At 41.9% G+C, this 20,012-nt stretch overlaps 1 protein-coding gene across 1 annotated transcript in view; it reads right to left on the bottom strand.

The window, feature by feature from the left end:
- ANKDD1B (ankyrin repeat and death domain containing 1B) overlaps positions 1 to 20,012 on the bottom strand; it is a 59,543-nt gene continuing 39,531 nt past the window's right edge. Inside the window, exons 8-14 of the mRNA XM_012497435.2 lie at positions 18,570 to 18,668; positions 15,714 to 15,812; positions 12,447 to 12,545; positions 8,340 to 8,435; positions 4,846 to 5,047; positions 2,466 to 2,597; positions 1 to 866 (exon numbers count right to left, since the gene is read on the bottom strand). Of these exons, the coding sequence (XP_012352889.1) occupies positions 805 to 866; positions 2,466 to 2,597; positions 4,846 to 5,047; positions 8,340 to 8,435; positions 12,447 to 12,545; positions 15,714 to 15,812; positions 18,570 to 18,668 (789 nt within the window). The 3' untranslated portion in view covers positions 1 to 804. The remainder of the gene's footprint in view (positions 867 to 2,465; positions 2,598 to 4,845; positions 5,048 to 8,339; positions 8,436 to 12,446; positions 12,546 to 15,713; positions 15,813 to 18,569; positions 18,669 to 20,012) is intronic.

The following is a 20,012-nucleotide window of genomic DNA, read 5'->3' as shown; positions in this document are numbered from 1 at the left end:
TGATACTCAATTTTACATTTATCTCATAACTCTTAGATTATAAAAATAATGCATGTTTATTGTGAAAAAAAGAATGGACTGTACCCAGAAGTACAAAGAAAATAATCATCTGTAATTATATCACCAAGAGATTTAAAAAAAAAAATTGGTGTACATACTTCTGGTCTTTCCTAAGTAATATATTACACAAAATGTGTGATTTAAAGTCAACAGTGACTAAATTCCAAACCCAGTTTCTCTTACTGAAAGAGAAATAACAGTTGATTTCCGTACTATGGTCATGAGGCTAGGCATTTCACAGGCATTTTCCCTTCATCTTCATTCCAACCCTATGGATTAAATAGACATTTCTCCCAGTTTATAGAGAAGGAAACTGAAGATCTAAGAACTTAAACAACATTAACATGCTCAAAGGTTCACATCTAATAAGTGGCAAAACCAAGTTCAGAACCATATTTGTCTACTGTAAAAACTGTTGTTTTTTTACTGTACCGTGATGCTGCTCCCATGAGTTTTTTTAAAAAACATGACATACAAAACCCTCCTAGATTATCTTATTACATGTGTTACATCAAATGACAGAAATGGGAAAATCATATACAACTTGCCTTCAGCAGAAAAACCTATATTTGACTTTTTAGTGGTTGAAAAGTATCATGGAATTACTCTTCTTTCATCTGTTAGAATACCCTGTCACCACCATCATCATAGTTGAAAATCAGTGCTACTGCTAGAAGAAATTTATGGCATTAAAAGAACTAAGTGCTGAGTGGAAAATCATGTAAATACAATTTCTTTAGGCATTTATGAAACTACACATTTCTTGGAGTTTGAGTCAGTTTTGCTTTTGAAATGACGAGTCTTTTCTGGAAAAAATAAGATAACATTTATCAATACCTAACATTTTTAAAGCACTGATCGTCTACCAAGCACTATTATTCATTAAATCCCACAACAGCCCTTTGAAGTAAACATTTTTATTTTCTTTCCTAGTTAATAAATGAGAAGGTTGTCACAGGGAGGTCATAGAACTTGCTCAAGATTTACAACCAGTCAGTCAGCTTTGGAGTTCAAGAGTGAGCTCACACAGCCTTGCATCGGAACACATGCCCTTAGCCAGTTCAGTGGACTGCATCCTCGTCTTCTCTGAGCGTTCTTATGGAACCTCTTTCATAGGAAGAATACGTTTAACCCTTTTCCCATTTAGAAAAAAAAGTGCAGCCCACTGCCAGCGCTGCTTTAATTTTACATAAACACGCTCTTTGAGGATGAAGCAAATCTGATTGATTTTCATTGTGAAAAACAAATATAAAAGCTTCTTGGAGTTATTTCTAAACAGAACTAACATCAGAATAGTCTGAATCATCCGAATCGTCAATTTCTGAAAAATTGGATTCATGGAATGAATCTTTGGCCAACAATTGTTTGAGAACGATGGTAACATCACATATAGGAATGCTACATTTTCTAGGACTTGACATTTTCAATGATCAAGAATTTCCATATTTTGTAAATGGAAATACCACTAGTAAAACCAGAATGCTATAAGTAGAATGATATCTTTTGTTTCCAAAGTCAACATACTAGAGCGATCCAAAAATAATAATAAAAGCAAGATAATTCATGGCAAAGTTTTCTCAGGGTAAATGCTGCAAGCACTGCTGCCAAGTATTCTCGGGGCCAATGGGAACAGGGTTAAAGTTGAGGGAAAAACTCCAATATTATGAGATCATGTGATGGAAGGTAGGTATCCACACATTGTTCCTTGTACCTACTACTGCTGGAAACTATTGGATCAGTCGGTGTTCACTCATTTATCTTCTTGCTCCAGGTAAAACTGCTTCAGTGAAAATAATGGCAGATATTCCTGTATTTTGCTTGAATGCTTGTTATTATATGAGAGCTACAACACCTCCTAATTTATTGGTGAGTTTTTAAACGATCTTTCCTGACAATATGGTCAGTGATTTTGGCAGACTGATTTTTAGCAATAACCTCAGGTGGCAAAGTAATAGCCTGTCTGCTCTTTTTGTTCTACCTAGAGATAACATTTTCAAATACACTAACCTGCAGTTTATCAACAGGGGTAAAATGGCATTTTGAGCAAGACAACTCTTAGTGGTGGAGAACAATCCTATAACTGTATGGGATAGTTTAGCACTTCTGCCCTACCCCACCTGCCCCCACCACACATACACATAAACAAAAACACTCCCACACTTTTTCAAATGCCGAGTAGGGGGATGACACAGAACTGCCGGGCTAATGAGTAACCAGTATTGACTGGGTCATTCCCCAAAGGAGAAGCTGCTGACAGCTTACAAGCCCCTTCCATAGTTCCACACTCCATGTGAGCCACAGCTAACACCACGCTGGGACTGTAGCTGGTCAGGATGGTATTTCTGTAGACTGCTTCCTGAAATTTTAAGGGAGAAAGAATTTCTGTTGTTGAAACTGTCACTTACCAGCTAGTTTTGGGAAACCTGCGCGTACCAGCTCTTCATACAGGTGCTTGGCCGGGTCAACCCGAGTCATCAGGGTCCCGTGTAGCCAGATTAGCAGAGCCCTGTGGCCATGTTCACGGAAGCTTTCATGTCCTGTGCCAAGCACAAGAGGTCCGAGGTAAAACACCACGAGCTGCTATCTCTTTCCATTGTGATCTCAGTTCCAGCTAAACTTTCTGAATGACTGTGGTTGCTTGCCTGTTCCTCTTCGAAAAAAGCCCTTCCAGTTGCCCTCGCTGTGCTGCTTTATGATGACCAGCATTTGCTTTCCCTCCAGCCCTTGCCATGCACCTGCTGTGCTTGGCACACACCCAAAGGAGTGTACAAGAGAGAGGACAGCTGTGGCGCCTGCCCAGCGGGAACAGTTTTAATGAAATGTGCAACTTCTCATAGACCAGTGCTCTTCAAACTCACAGTGCTTATTTCACCTGGGTATCTTACTAAAATGCAAGTTTGGATTCAGTAGGTCTGGGGTAAGAATCCATGCATCTAACAAACTCCCAGGTGCTGCTGCCACTGCTGCTCCATATTCCCCACTCTGAGCAGCAAGCATGCACCATTCATTCTGCCACTCAGTCTCAAGGAAGCTACTCTGAGGGAAGTTTGCATCCCTGGGCCAGAATTATTCATTTGATAAATACTCACTGCATATCTCAGCCTAGAGAGGCGTTGGGGGAAGTACTGGGATAGGGAGCCACAAAGCCACTGTGGTTCCCAACAGGACTTCACTACAGGCTCCTTGCTCTGAGAGAGAGTGTGCAGGAGCAGACATGCTGTGCAAGGGAAGGGCCTGAGCTCCGCAGGGGTGAGGGAGAAGTTCACTGGACAGACTGTTAGGGAGAGGCGGGCATTTCAGGGAGAGGGAACTGCGTGCTTACAGAATGTACTCCTGGACAAGTCCTCTGTTCCTTTCCTAATCTTGCTCTTGACAAACTAATTTTTCTTAAATACCATTATCAGTCTGTCACTCCTTTGCTCAAAAGCCCACAAACTCCCCAGTGCCGGTAACCTTACCCTGGATCACAACGTAATTGAATTGTAAATGTCATTGTTATTGTGCCAACTAGATTATAAACTCCATCAAACATGCATGGCTTAGAGAGCTGATGTATCTATCCCTCATCCGGCAGAAAAAAACACTCCAGGCCCTCCATAAAGTTTCCATCAAAACACTTTAAAATCCCCCTTATCCTGCTGGCAAGTACTCTGAAGATACACTATATTTTCAAGTCATCTCTTTAGGTCAAGATAGAGTTCCAGGAGGCAACTCAATTTTCCTAAAGACTTCACAGAACACTATAAGCCTAATTAATGACAAAAAAGAAATCTTAACAATAAAAAATTTTTTCTAGTTAGAAACTAGTTAGTATTCAATGTTTTCAATAGATTTTCTTCTATTTTTCACATGAAAATGTATCCTAAGAATGTGCAATACAAAGTCTCATAATTTACTTGTATGTGGTGTAAATAGTGTGTGCTCACGGGCTGTGCTTCTGCCATCCCCAGTACCCAGCAATCCCTAATACAAATCAACCCCTGAGCAAGGACATCTTCTCGTCTTAGGATGTCCATGAGAGGGCAGTGTTCTGAATAGAAAACTTTGCCAAGAAACGTGTTGGCTTCGTTGTTTTCAAAACTAATTAGTTGACTAATGCCAAGTAAACTTTCTAAGTTTCCTAGGTTTTCGTCTAACCACAAAAAAGCAAAATTAAGGAATCTAGCTGACCTGACCTCACTAATTCTGACAGTTTGAGTCCAGCTGAAATGATTCCATTGTTGGAATCATCTAGCCAAGAAAGCCCTCTGAGTCTGTATTCCCTGTGTCACTCACGTGACAGCCAAGTCTCCCCTAAGGCAGTGTCCTGCAACAACCCTTTCTCCCACACCCACCTGGTTTGAGGAATTCCTCTTTCTGGAACGCAGACTTAAACAGTGAGCCTATTGATTACAGAATAAACCCATTCACCCCAGGACAGTCTCAAGGAACATAGAAATCAGATTGGCTTCCCACTGTCACACCAACTGTTAAATCCTTGCTTCCTTAGTGACCGTCCAGTTGGGAACCTTAATTTCTCTCTAGGCTAAATGCCACATGTTTGATATGGCTCAATAAACATAACTATCCCTTGCAAACTTCAGTTTACTGCAGACCATGAGCGTTCACTTTCTGCAAATCTTAACGCCCAAATCACTGGTGAGCTAGCTGCCCCTATTCCTGGACCCCTTGAAGACTGCGGCTTATTGTGAGTGCCACGAACTTCCTCGGAAGACCTCACAGCAGGAGGCACTGCTGTTCCTAACAGTGAATTCCTCCTGCCCACATCAGCTAGTCCGTACTCACCCGACCACTGCTCCTCGATGGCTCTAATCTGGTCATCTGTAAAGTTCCACGAACGGGCCAGCCTCTGCCACTCATTGGCCTTCAGCTGATGGTAAGCCAGGTCCCAGAGAAGCGTGCGAATATGTCTGGTCTCTGGACTGTGATCTTGCTTGAATGTCAGAGTAAAGCTTGTTGATGGGTCCCTGATGCTCTCATGATGTTCCTAAAGTGAAAATAATTGTATCAGAAGATTTCAGACATGTTCTACTTATTACCTTATTTCAGAGTATATATGTTTTTCAAACATAACTGGTAAGGTGGTAACCGAGACTATGTTTTCAATGCCATCTGTCACTGGATCATTTTTTTTTTTTTTGCCATCCAAAATGGAAACAAATGCTTGAAATTAAAAGCTTGGGTACCGTCTGTCTGACATAGGAAATGTAAGGGATTTTGCCTATTGTGTCCCATGCTGCTTAGAACAGAGAGGCTGTCTTGGGAAAGGATATGTCACAACAACAAAACCATCTTCAATGGCCTTCATTTGAACCCATACCCCCTTTTCTTCTTTTGGGTATTTGAGGTTCTCATATCGAAGCTTTGATGAGCCCAGATTGGCTGTATCCTTAATAAGACCCCATAGCTGGTCCCTCATTCATCCTGCTCTCTGGTGAGCATGAGGAGAGCAAACTAGGAGCCTAGCTCAGGGTGGGGCTTGGGGAAGAGGTGACCAGCGGGGTGGAGAGGACAGGAGTGGACATCATTTAAAGTCATTGCAGCCAGGCTCAGCCCAACAGCACTATGCCTAGATTGGCATCTTGTTTTCTGACTGTTGAAAGGTTCCTTTTGTCCCTTCTGCAGAATCCACCAGAGTCCTGCAGAATTAAACCACAAACACTGGAGAAAATCACTGAGTGAAAGCAGGCATCGTGGCTTCCTAGAACTGCATGTTGTGCTTATGCCACTAGGAATCCAGGTAATCCTCCTGCAGAAGGTTGCAGATCAGTTAAGGACATGCAGGACACGCGGCTCACCAAGAAGTCTGGGACTTCCTACTTACCTCTCCTTTTTCATGTATAGTGACTTCTATTTTTGTCTTTCACTTAAATAGAGGTGTATCTTAATGAAAATATTCTTGACAAGATGGGAATCCAGGCTGGGGCAGGAAATGAACCAAAAGTGTCTAGGACCCTGGGTTTAAAAACTGATGAGAAGAACTTGATGGGCCCCCACCATGGATCCTTCACAGCATCAGCAACCTCCTCCAGGAAGCTCAACAAGGGAAGTGCAATAAGCTCCTCCTGGGAAGCTTGGCCAAGAAGGGCAAAACCTTCCTCTTGTATCTGAACTTTGTGTACAGAAGTTGGAATAGGAATGGGAGGTGTGAATTACCCATAATTGTTTCAGAGACTGTAAAAAGCAGGGTCTTCTCCAACCCAGCCTCAGCTTTACTTCCACAGTGCCTAGCTCCCAGGAATTCTACAAGAAGTAAGACTGAGGATGGGGAGCTCCAACAAACTTGGGAACTGCGGGCCACTTCACTTTGTCCTTCTCTCCTCATTCCATCTCCTGAAACAATGATGAATCCAACAAGATCAAAAGCCTAAATGTCACAAGGGAAAGGGAAGAACACAAAATGCTTCTGCATTTATCTTTGTGCGGTAACATTTTTAGTTCTTCAAGAAACTTACGTGGTTTGTGCCTTTCAGGATTGGACTGGGTGGTCCCTTAGGCTTCCATTGAAAAGGGCAGGAGATTTGGAAAGCCTAGGTCTTTTTCAGCAGCCAGTGAAGCATTAAATAGCTTGCCTGCCAAAACACTGAACTATTTGCAGGAATAACATGAGCCAGAACTGGTGGAAATTAAAATAACATAAGCCAGGTTTTAGGAAGCTCCCATTTGCCTCTGAACCACTGAATTTAATAATGGATGATTGGGTGGTTAGGTTAATGGATAAATGGATATGAGAGAGGAAATTTAAATCATATATTTAATCCTTTTACTAGGAACCATTTTATATTAGGCGAGGATATAAACTTGTTCAATGAACAAAGAGAATTTAAAATAATAAATGCATTTGGTTAAAAAAAATGTTTAAAGATGTATCTTAAAAAACAAGTATTTCTCCCACTCCAGACCCCAGGACCCCAATTGTCACCAGAGTTAACAACTCTTACCATTTCTGGGGGTCTCCTTTAGTTATATTCATGTATTATATATGGTTTTCAAAGTATACCTAACTCTTATGTCTTAAAGATTCATTAGGAAAGAGAGCATATTCATTTGGTGGGAAAGTAATTTATTCTCATCTACCCAAAAGAATTTTTAAAAAGCTATCAGGAATTAAAAATAGAACCAATGAATATTTCTATTTCCAAAGAAAATGTGAAAGCAAGTTAAAGAGAAAGAGAAAAGATGGAACTTGGTAAAGTTGTCTTCAATAAAATACAATGATAATTTAAGAAATTGAGCCTGAGGATAGGAAAAGAGGAAGAGGTAAAGGGAGGAGATGGAAGAACATAGAAATATGAGGAATGGCAGAGAAGAAACAGAGAGTTCCAATTGTTAAAAAGTTTTACAAGCAAAGCACTTTTTTTTGTTTTGTTTTACAGGCAAGAAAAGTTGCAAGGAGGATGGTGTGACCTTTAAAAGAATCCATATATATCAAGACTACCAAGCTAATTAAACAGGATTGTGAGAGAGAAGGAGATGAGTAAATGCTTTTTGCTTTAAGGATTTAAGGGAAATTTCCCAGGACTGGCCAGGTGGACAGCAATCCAGGTTTGTAGAAACTCAGGGTGGGCCCCAAGTGATTAGGGCCTGAATTCTGGAGCTAACACATTGGGTCAGGGGTAGCCATGCAGCCTAGAATGGAAACAACACATCACTATAAGTCAAGAATGGTGCCTGGCAGTGCCATTCTTGCCTGAGGGCATAGAGTTGAATCTTGCAGGGGAGGGCAGTCTATTGAGAAGCTGCATGGGTAGCAGATATCAGAGGAAATAAAAATGAAAGAATAGCAAAAAGAATGACTTACAGACAAGGTTTTTTGTTTTCTTAGATGAATAAGATTTTCGTGACTGTCACAGAATACTTGAGTGCCCGAAAGCCTGCACAGCAGTGTGTTGAAAACTGCCGAGCCACAGAAAGGAGTTTTTTTAACCACTCATTTGTGCTTCTGGGAATAGCTCATGGCCAGACTGTGGACAGAGGGAACAACCAGGCGTCACCCATCAGGGGCTCACACGCTAGGCCCATTATAGCTGGCCTGGTCAATGCCACTTGGCCCTAGTGAACTCTACGCACTCTCAATTCTGACGTCTGATGTCCACAAAGGAAGAGGCAGCTGTTCATTCCATGAATGGGGGCAGCACAAGACAGAAGGGACAGTTATAATTGTACTGACCAGGGCTCTGCTCATTAGAGCAAAGAATGGCACAGACCCCCCATTGCCCCTGCACGAAGATGGGTGTTGCCAGGAAAGCCCCTGCTGTGCTGTGATCGTCCTTCCTTACCTCTCTCCAGGCGTAGTATCTCTCTGCTTTAATGAGCATGTCCACCACAAGGCTATGGTTGCTCCTGGAGGCCACAGCCAGGGCAGTCTTTCCTTGCTAAAATTAAACAAGAAAAAAAATGCTGGTGGTATGGCCTAGTGATTGGGAGCTCTAGTTTCAGAACAAGGGGGCCTGGGTTCAAATCTTGATTCTACCAGCCCATGCTGGGTAAACTTAGGCCAGTCCTTTGCTTCTTTGGGTCTTTATAACTACCCCATAGTGGAGTGGTCAGGGGTAAATGTGATAATGCATATAAAGCCTTTAGAACCTGTGCCACCCTGAATATTTCCTAGCCTCTTTTGCAGTTAGTTATGTGACCTAAGTTCTGGCCAATGGTCTGTAAATAGAAGTGGGACATGCAACTTCTGGGAAGTATCTTTAAACAGAAGAGGGATGAATGGCATTTTCCTTCTTTTCTTCTCCCTCCTGAGTGGAATGCTGACATGATGGCAGGAGCCTGAACAGCCACTTTAGACCAGGAAGAAGAAGCCATGTTTTTAGGAGCATTGAGTAATAAGACAGAAAAGGGCTGGATCTTATTAAGAATAATATCAATAATGGCAACCCTGGTAATTCATAGGTCACTGGACCCCTAACTAGAATTTTTTTCTATTATACCATACTGCCTCTCACCAAGGGTGAGAGGTTTGAATCTTAAACAAATGGAATGATCAACAAGGGCTGTTCTGGATATAATTTTGGGAATGAACTGCCTGGAGTCCACATGGTATCTTAGACGAATTACAAAAAGATACACTTTTCTCAAGATGGACAGAGCTCAAAGCCAGGGCATAGAGCTTTGCAAGCAGAATCCTCTGGATTTCATAGAGTGCACCACTTCAACATCTAAATATTTTCCCCTGAGCAAAGGATGGTGGTTCTCATTTGCTTTTCAAATGACCCATGAAGAATTTGCTCAGAAAACAATTAAAATTAATGGCCAGAAATGACCCAAGAAGAAGTTCCAATCTTAGGAACCCTTATGGGTCCAGAAATATATCCCAAGTATTATCTTACATGGTTAGATATTTGCAACAAGTGCAATTCCCACCAACATAAATGATTTGGTTCTTAGTCTAGGCACTAAGACCCAGGCGAGCAGGAAAATTAGGGCTGAAAGTAATCAGCCTCTAATCAAAAGAGACAGTAATGAAATTAGGAAGAACTGCATTTTGCAGGCATTTAGCAAGCCTCTAATTGTATGCTGTCTACATTCTGGCTTGTAGAGCCATTTGAATCACTATAATTAGCCTGCTTTGAGAAGGCAGCATTCTGAGAGCCAGTTTCCAAGTTCATAGGAAAATCTTCCAAGGGAATATATGCTGGAGTGAAAATCCAAACACTTCAGCCCTTAGGGGTTGGGAGGTAGCATGGATAGAAGGTTCTCTGAGAGCTTTTTGACACCTCAGGCCAAGAGGGCAAGCAGAGAACAAGCTGCTAGGAAAGTCAAATTTATACCAAACTTTGATTCCTTATTTCCTAACCAGACCCTAACATGGTCCTAGAAACACTTTTCTTTGGCAAAAAAAAAAAAAATTGTGGGAGCCAATAGAAAAGATATTTTTTATTCATTAATTAACTATGTATTGGGTGCCAGCTATGTGCCAGACCTTGAAAAGAAAGGAGAAGAAGGGGAAATCTGGGAAAATCAAATCATGAGGCCCAGTAAACTGTGAGCTCTTGTTTTGAAAACAAAGTCAGATGGTAGCATTGACTGTGTTTACTGGAATATCTAGTCCACTAGGCACCTGGGACCCCAACATAAATCCCTGCCCAATGCTATAGATTTCGTACCCACAGAATGGCTTTGGGGGTATTAAGTATTCAAGAAAAAGTAGAATAAATTACAAAACAACGGCATTAGAAAATACTAAGGCTAAATGTTAAACCAAATTAACCAGGCACAACTGGTGAAAGTGGCGGAATTCCACACAAGCGATAACATTATGGGTTGTGTTTTCCTTCCTTAAGCTTTTCTATGTGTTCTAAATTGTCCACAGTGGGCCTGTGTTACTTTTTTTTTTTTTTTTTTTTTTTTTTTTTTTTGAGACGGAGTTTCGCTCTTTCACCCAGACTGGAGTGCATTGGCACGATCTCAGCTCACTGCAACCTCCGCCTTCTGGTTTCAAGTGATTCTTCTGCCTCAGCCCCCAGTGTAGCTGGGATTACAGGTGCCCACCACCACGCCCGGCTGATTTGTGTATTTTTAGTAGAGACAGGGTTTCACCATATTGGTCAGGCCGGTCTCGAACCCCTGACCTCATGATCTGCCCGCCTCAGCCTCCCAAAATGCTGAGATTACAGGCGTGAGCCACCGCACCCAGCTGGCCTGTGTTACTTTTTTTATGATCAGAAAAAAAAAAAACAAAAAAAAACACCTAATTTTAGAAACTGACACACAGAGAAAAGTAAAATAACATATAACTACTTTAGATCCTATGCATGTAAAATGGATGATTCTGAACTAGAGTAGGGTGGACTCAGGCTTCCACTGTGAATTAGGGAGGTGCTGGCTATTGAACTGTTGGGTAAAAATAAGGAAGGTAAAACTGCAAGTTTCGGAAGCAGTCATCTTTGCTGACAGTTGTAGCAAAGCACCAGATGACAAAGCAGCCACTACTTGGGTTTGAAGCCAGCTCTGCCTCTTACTATGCATGTGATCCAATGTCATCAGAATCTCTCCAACCTGCTCTTGAAAACTGGAGTAATTTTGTCCACCTCACTGAGATGTGAGGATTGAAGTAATATGGCCTGTGTGAGCACCTGACAGGGCTGTACCCAGCGGCCTCCTGTATAACATTCAGTAAAGCTGGAACCTAACACAGCTCTCTGACAACCCTCCGGAGCTTAGCCTGCATTACTGCACCACTTGAAAGAAACAAAATTGTCCTTCTTTAAAAACAAGTTTACACAATAGCCAGAAGGTGGACGTAACCCAAATGTCCATCAATGGATGAATGAATAAACAAAATGTGGTATAGACATACAATGAAATGTTATTTAGCCTTAAAAAGAAATGAAATTCTGACACATGCTACAACATAGATAAACCTTGAAGACGTTATGCTAAGTGAACTAAGCCAGTCACAAAAAGGCAAATACCATGTGATTCCACTTATTTGAGGTACTTAGAGTGGTCAAATACATAGAAACAGAAAGTAGAATGGTGGTTCCCAGGGGCTGGGAGAAGGAAGAAATGGCAAGTTATTGAACAAGTATAAAGTTTCACTTTTGCAAGATGAAAGTTTTGGAGACCAATTGCATAACAATGTGAATATACTTAACCATACTGAACTATATACATAAAAATGGTTAAGACAGTGTTTATGTATGTGTATTTTACCACAAATTTTTTAATTTAAAAAAAACAAGTTTAGACATATGTAAAGTCATTCATTGCAGCTATGTTTATAAGAGCAAAACCTTAGGAACAACTTAAATGTCAATCAACTGAGGACTAGTTGAACAAGTTGTGATATGTCTGTGCCACTCTATACTATGCAGCTCTAAAAAAAAAAAAAGAATGAAGAAACTCTCCATGTAGTAATATCTCCACTTAATAATGCTAAAAAAGCTAAATGCAGAACAGTATACTAGTTATAGGTATGCCATCAGTGTCTAAAAAGGATGGAGGAAGGGAATAAGAGTAAAATGTGTTTATGTTTGCTTGCATATGCATAAAAAACTCTGGAAGGAACAGAAATAATTTATAATAGTGGATACATATAAGCAGGGTAGTATGGTAACCAGACAAGTAGGAACAGGGGTGGGTGGGAAATTTTTACTGTTAAACCCTTACTAATTATATTCTTTTATTTTTGGACCATATGAGTCTATAATCTTTTCAGAATTTGAATTTCAAAACACATATTTGTTCTTCAGAGTAAAAATTCTTACTGACATAGCTCAACCAAAATTGGGATATTTTACTGACTATGAAGATGCATGGTTTCTCCAGTTTGTGCCCATTCCACAAAGGATATTCCAATACTGCTGCTCAAGGCTGACATCCAACGGGAAGGTCTTAGCAAACATCTCAGCTGAATGGAGTAAAGTCCATGCACTTACCTTGTCAACAGCCTTCAAGTCACAGCCCGCCTTCAGCAGGGTTTCCACCAGTTCCACATTTCCACGATCAGCAGCTACATGCAGAGGGGTTTGCTGCTTCTGCCATGAAATTAAGGAGGCAAACAAACTTGGACGGTGAAAAGACAAATGGAAAGTATAGCCATCCTATTTAGGCTCAAGGGAAAACACAGGTCGTACATTTTTTAACGGATACTGGGGCATTCATTGCAGTATTATTTGCAATACTGAAAAACTGAAAGGAAATTACATGTTTAACAAGGAGACTCACTAGATAAATTATGATACATCTGTATATTGGAATAATAGGCAACCATTAAAAATTATTTTTTAAAAAATGATTTCAATATTGGGTACCTAAAGTAGTCGAAGGTATAGAGACAGAAAGTAGAATGGTGGTTCCCAGGAGCTGGAGGAGGAGGGAATGGGAAGTTAGTGTTTAATAGATATAAAATTTCAGCTTGGGAAGATGAAAAATGTTCTGGAGATGGATGGTGGTGATATTATACCAAATGAATGTAATTAATGCTGCTGAAACTGTACACTTAAGATGGTTAAAATGGTGGATTTTGTTATGTGTATTTTACTACAATAAAAATTATTTTGAAGATTTTTTGAAAATAAAAAATGCTTTTGATATAATGTTTGAAACTTTAGGAAATGATACTATCTAGTTGAGCTTGATTTAATGAAAAATACACACAGAGAAAGAGAAGAAAATACAGTACAGAAAAATGCTAATGATAAGGTCTAGATGAAGGGATTAGTTTATTTTTATTGCCTTCTCAATGCATTTCTGTTCTCTAAATTTTCTACATTGTAATGTATAAAGGAGTCCAAGACTTCTAATTTCCTTCTGGAGTAATCATTTTCCTATCAAGAGGATAAGAGTTTCAAAAGACATATCTGAAATCACAAGAAAATCACCCATCTTAACCTCTCACCAAAAGGAATGCAGATGTGAAGAGATTTCTAAAATATTAGGGCAGAGAGGAGCCTTAGATGTGATCTAGCCCAACTCCTTAACCAGAAAGGGAAGCAACTACCCCAGGCTCACAGAGCTGGGCAATGGCATGTGGCCCACTACTCTTCCTTACCAGAGCACAGGGCCAATATGCTGGGGATATTACCAAAAAACATTTATATATTTATTTATATTTTAATTTTTTTCTTAGAGACAGTTTCTTACTCTGTCACTCAGACTGGAGTGCAGTAGCATGATAGTAGCTCACTGTAACCTCGAACTCCTGGGCTCAAGCAATCCTCCCTTCTCAGTTTCCTGAGTAGCTGAGACTACAGGCTCTACTAATTTTTTTTTTTTTTTTTTTTTTTTTTTTTTTTTTTTTTTTTTGGAGAGATGAGGTCTCACTATGTTGCCCAGGCTGGTTTCAAACTCCTGGCCTCAGGCAATCCTCCTATCTTGGCCACCCAAATTGTTGGGATTACAGGTGTGACCCAAAACACTTGGCCTCCAAAAAGCATTTCTTTTTTTTTTTTTTTTTTGAGATGGAGTCTCACTCTGTTGCCGAGGCTGGAGTGCAGTGGTGTGATCTCAGCTCACTACAACATCCACCTCCTGGGTTCAAGCAATTCTTCTGCCTCAGTCTCCCAAGTAGCTGGGATTACAGGCGCCCAGCTAATTTTTTGCATTTTTAGTAGAGACAGGGTTTCACTATGTTGGCCAGGCTTGTCTCAAACTCCTGACCTCGTGATCCGCCCACCTCGGCCTCCCAAAGTGCTGGGATTACAGGCATGAGCCACCGCACCCGGCCCCAAAAAGCATTTCTTAAAGACTCACCTTCAAATGGCAGTGTGTCTAGGTGTTTGTCATTCAAGACATTACACTTATACTGACAAACCTATGAAAGATCTGTACCAACATGGAACAGAGGTGAAAATGGAATGTATCAAATGCAACAAAACCCATTTTAACAATACTGCTACAAGTCTAGAAGGCAGGAAATGCACTAAAACATTAAGAGTTATCTTTCTTTGCTGGGGACTTCAAACACATTAAGATTTTTAGCTTATATTTTTAATTTTACATACATATTTTATATTTAAAATATAAAATTTCCTATTTTTTATGTGTATTCTTGGTCTAATAAAAAAATTAAAGTGATGAAGTCTGGTTCTGAAAAAGGATAGCAAGCCTAACAAACACTCCTTCCCTAGAGTACATCTAGCCAGTTCTGTGAGCACGAGGCTTTGTCTCCATATTTAGCAAAGATTTTGCCCATTGGGAAAGATTTTAGATATTAACATAGTTGAATGCATAAGTATATTTAATAACAAGAGGAGATTGGTTTTTTCCCCAGAAAAACTTTTGGGATAGGTAAAGGCAGGGGAGGAGGCTAGGTTCCCTGGAGGAGAGAAGGGACAGAAGTACAGGTAAATCTTCATTCAGCTCAGAGCAAAATTGAGCTCATAGGTGGGAATTGGAGGAGACTGCAGAGGTCTGAGTCAATGCTCTGGTTTCACAGTGCATTAGGACAAGCAGGCATGCCCACTGCACCGTGGCTCCTCCCTAGCTGGAGGGGCACCGCAGAGGCTTCTCTGGGAAGAGGCAGCCAGAAGGTCTCATCTGGCCTCAGGACCCTGGAAAGGTTCCTCTTCCCACTCCCCTACATATCCTGGAAGAGGGCAGGCCAGCCCAAGAAGAGCCCCAGAGAGCAGGCTCATTCAGTGCCCACCCCCATTATCTTCATCATTCCGCTGCGGCATTCCCATTTCCAGCCAGTGATGGATTGCTTTAACGAGTCATTTGATTCTGCTCCAGTTGACTGAACTTGGGGTGATTTTTCTTTTATTCCAAGAGGACTCTTTTGCCTTTAGGTAAAGAGAAGACACATTTGCTGTCTTTAAAATAGAAACAAAGCTTCCTTCTTGTGGGGGAAAGGCTCCCTGCCAATTACAATATTTCACTCTGGGGGAGTGGCTTTTGATTTAAAGAGCCTCTGGCCATTTAGTTCTGAGCTACTGTTTTTCTATCAAAAATGCTGGGCCTGTTAAACATGAAGGATTTAATCATACACTGGCTGAACTCCAGTTGTGTAGTTGAGAAAGACAAAAGTATGTGTGTGGTCATGGGGATGGAGTGAGAGTTACAGAAGGAAAAGGATAAAAAGGATGCACATGTCCCTCCCAGGAATTTTTAGGTACCTTGAACTTGATCAAAACTCCCCATAAACACACACTGTGTTGAAACTAAGAAAAGAGACCCTCCAGGCTCTGATTTGCCTGGCTTACCTGATTTAAGATGTCAATATCATGCTGTGCGCTTAATAAACTGTTTACAACCGTGATGTGATTGTTGATAACAGCTAAATGAAGAGGGGACTCCTTAGGCTGCAGAGAGAAATAAAAATTTCAAATCCAGAAGGTTCCGGCTTCAACATTCAAATCAAAAAGCCACTCATTTCAGCAGCTATTTCCTGATGATCTCCCAAGTACTGAAACTGCCCATCCCAGTGGTGACCCTTAGTAAGTGTTCAGCATTTATTGTCATCCCAAGGCTTTGAAACAAACTTGCTCCCCAGCAATCAGCCCACCCCCTTTGTTCTTTCTGGAACAACATACTAAGCACCTACTATGGGCCAAGCTCTTTTCAGGTTGCTAGGGATTTAGTGTGAACAAAGCTCATTCTCAGGGATCTTCCAATCTAGTTGGGTAAGCAAATATTAATTTTTTTAACTCACACAAATACAGTACACAATTAAGTGCTTTGGAAGTAGAAGAGCCAGTGTGGGGATAGGGGGAAGGCTGACCTTTCAGGAGGTCAGAAAAGACTTTTCTGAAGAACTGACATTTAAGCTCAAATATGAAGGATAAGTAAGTGTTAAAGAGGCTGAACCATAGGACTTGTCAGAGCCTTCAAAAAGCTAAAGGGCAATAAGAGTAGCCACAAGGGCAAAATCGTTGCACATTTGGAATTTCCTGAATTGATTTGCTCTGGAGCCCCGACTCCGTAGTGTGCCCTGTAGGACTGGTGTCCCCCTTACTCAGGGGCACCATCCTCATGCTCAGCTCTCTCCTCATAGCGTCCAGCCACAGGGTGGTCACCAAGCCCTCTGCAGCTTTGTGGCTAAACCACCTGTCTTCCCAGCCACAGCCCTTCATGGAGCCCCTGGCCCCTCTCACTTACCCCAACCACTGGCTTCTTACCCGACCCTGCTAAACCGCAGGGCCTATGTCTACCCCCAACACTTTGCCTCCAGGCTCCCATGCTGCTGCAGTCCCACCCAGCTGCCACTGGCCTGTGGAGACATGAGAGGAGACATGCCCCCAGGAGTAGAGACGGCAGCTGAGAAGGGGGAAAAGGGAGGGAAGAAGCAACAAAGTGAGGGCAGAAGCGATTAAGGCATGAGAGAGAGGGAGGTGAGGGGCATCCAGCATAAGGGAGGCGGCGGGGGGTACCAGGGGAAGGTGGACGGGTGTGACAGCAAGGGCTGAAGATCCAGTGACATTGTGCAGATCAGGAGCAGAGCTGAGTGTGGAGCGGGTGGCGAGAGGGAACAGGCGCCTACGAGGGTGAGTGATTAGGACAAGTGCAGCGTCGCTCAAGTGGAATAGCTGATACTAATGATACGCATCAGACACACTCAGCACATTCTCATTGTGGTGCTTATTACACACTCACTTCCCCAACTGTTTCTTTTATTTTTTTTTCAGAGATGGGGTCTCACTCTGTTGCCCAGGCTAGAGGGCAATGGAGCCATCGTCATTCACTGTAACCTGAAACTCCTGGGTTCAAGTGAACCTCCCACCTCAGCGGCCCAAGTAGCTGGGGCTACAGGCATGCACCACTGTGCCTGGCTAATTTTTAAATTTTTGTAGAGATGGGGTCTTGCCATGTTGCCCAGGCTGCCCTAACAGTTTATACTCTGTTTTAGACACCAGGCTGATAGTTTTTCAGAAACCATGTCAATAACCCTAGACATTCAATATCATATTCCCCACTTCATACATGAGACACAAAGAGGATCAGCAACTTCCACAAGGCCATGCAGCAAGGAAGTGGCAGAGACAGGACTTGAACCCAGACCTTTCTCACTCTACCATCTGCACCAGGCTCTGTCTCAGGAGATGGGGGTACATGGATGGAAGAGAGACCATAGCGAGTTGGCAAGAGTGTCACCAGCAGATGGAGGGAAGGGAGACGAGGGGACAGGTAGAAGACCACAGCTGAGTAAGTCAGAGACTGTCGGAGGCCAGCAAGGGTCAAAGCAGAGAGATGATGTGAGCGGGGCTATGGCAGCAGCACGAAAGGAAGAATTTTTGTGTAGGTCTCTTCTGCCCAGGAATAACCTCCTTGAGGCACTAAGTGTGAAAAACGAGAAAGCATCCCACATTGCAAAGAAGTGGGCATTGGCCTTCTTGCCGGGGCCACCCGCCTCGCAGGGGTGCAGCTCCTCCTGAAAAACAGGAAGTGTCCTTGGACTGAACCAGGTAAGTTCAGAGCCAATTCCCCCAACACCATGCTCCAAAAACTGACATGGTTTAAATCACATCCCTCTTCTTGAGTTAATACAATAAATAGTAATGGCTCAGCAAGATCAGAGGAAATCATATTCTCAATGCAGAAATGAAAATAGAGTGGAAAAATAGAGGCATGTTTCTTGTTTAATTCCAGCACAGAGGGCCTTTGTTAATTCTGCCAAAGCCAATTCAAACGTCAAAAAACCTAAATCAGTATAAAGAATTGACTTTCAAAAGAAAAACAAGAACATTCAGTGAAGGGAGAAAAATTATCACTCTTCTTGATATGTACAGCTGCTTCATTATTTTCCCAGACTGATAAAATTAATACAAGAGTAACGGCATCTCTAGACATATGAGAAAGCTTTTTTGCAGCAAATACCAATATTTAAAACACAAAGCTTTCATTTTGTTCAAGAACTTCAATGACTTTCTAAAATTTATCCCTCGGATTTTATTTCTCAGGATTAAGACTCAGCCTCCAAAAGAAGTCAGCCAGCCCTCCCAGAAAGAATTCCTCCCTTGTGAAACATTACATCTCCTACACATATCTGCAAGGGGCATCTCCCTGGCACAGCCAACCTCACGGCGCCAGGACCAAAGCCCATGTCATTAGAATAAACTCACTTCCACTTTCTGGTGCAGATCAACGTTCTCACTGAGAAGGAAGTTGACAAGGGATGCATGGCCGTTCCTGGTTGCTATCTGCAAACTACTGATATTGAGCTGCAAGAGACAATAGAGAGGACAGGGAGGAACTCCCATTATAATTCAGCATGTTTCCTGGTGTTTATGACATGGTAATCAGTTAATACAATGAAATAGTACAACTACGGTCGTGCATCACATAACAGTGATTTGGTCAATGACAGACCTGCAGTGGTCCCATAAGATTACAATGGAACTGAAAAATTCCTATGGCACAAGTACTTAACTATGTCACTATGTTACTACGCTGTACAGGTTTGTAGCCTAGGAGCAATAGATATACCATATAGTGTGTTGTAGGCTGTACCATCTAGGTTTGTGTAAGTACACTCTATTTATGTTTACACAACGAAATCAGGCATTCCTCATAACATATCCCTGTCATTCAGAGATGCATGGCTGTGTTTAAAAAAGAAAATCTGGCTGGGCACAGTGGCTCGTGCCTGTAATTCTAGCACTTTGGAAGACCAAGGCCGGTAGATCACTTGAGCCCAGGAGTTTAAGATCAGCCCCGGCAACATGGTGAAACCTTGTCTCTACAAAAATTAGCTGGGCTTGGTGGTGTGTCCCTGTGGTCCCAGGTACTCGGGAGGCTGAGACTAAGGTGGGAGGATGGTTTGAGCCTGGGAGGCAAAGATTGCAGTGAGCCAAGATCATGCCACTGCGCTCCAGCCTGGGCAACAGAGTGAAACCCAGTCTCTAAATAAATAAATAGAAAATCCATTGTGTTTTTAATTACCGGGGTGAAGGGGAGCTATTATTAGGCTGGTACAAAAGCAACTGTGGCTTATGCCTAATTGTTTTTTTCTAAGTGTCTCCCATAAAAGTGTCAGAACCCTAGCAAACATGTGTGCAACAGACTGAATGTTTGTGTCCCTCCCAAAATTCGTGTGTTGAAACTCTAACGTCAACGTGATGACGATAGGAGGTGGGGACTTTTGGAGGTTATTAGGTAATTCGTTGTTGACTGATTAATTGTAAGACTGCTACAAAGTATTTGCAGGTCTTTCAAATAAGGATGCTGTTGGAAATTGCTTTCCCGCAATTGCTGTATCTCCCATCCCACAGTCTCTGCAATATAACCTTGCCACTCCCCTCATCAAGAGGTGGGGTTATTTTCTTCACTCCTTTGAATCTAGGTGAACCCTGGGTGGAACCCTCATGAATGAAACCCATGCCCTTGCAAAAAGAGGCCAGAGAGCTGGCTAGTTCTCTTTCTGCCATGTGAGGATACAGCAAGAAGACAGTTGTCTGTAAACCAGGAAGAGGGCCTCATCAGAACCTGATCCGCTAGCACCCTGATCTCAGACTTCCAACCTCCACAACTATGAGAAATAAATGTTTGTTAAGTCACCCAGTTTT

Source organism: Nomascus leucogenys, chromosome 18, assembly GCF_006542625.1.
Source record: "Nomascus leucogenys isolate Asia chromosome 18, Asia_NLE_v1, whole genome shotgun sequence".
Lineage (NCBI taxonomy): Eukaryota > Metazoa > Chordata > Mammalia > Primates > Hylobatidae > Nomascus > Nomascus leucogenys.
This window is presented reverse-complemented; position numbering and strand designations above follow the sequence as displayed.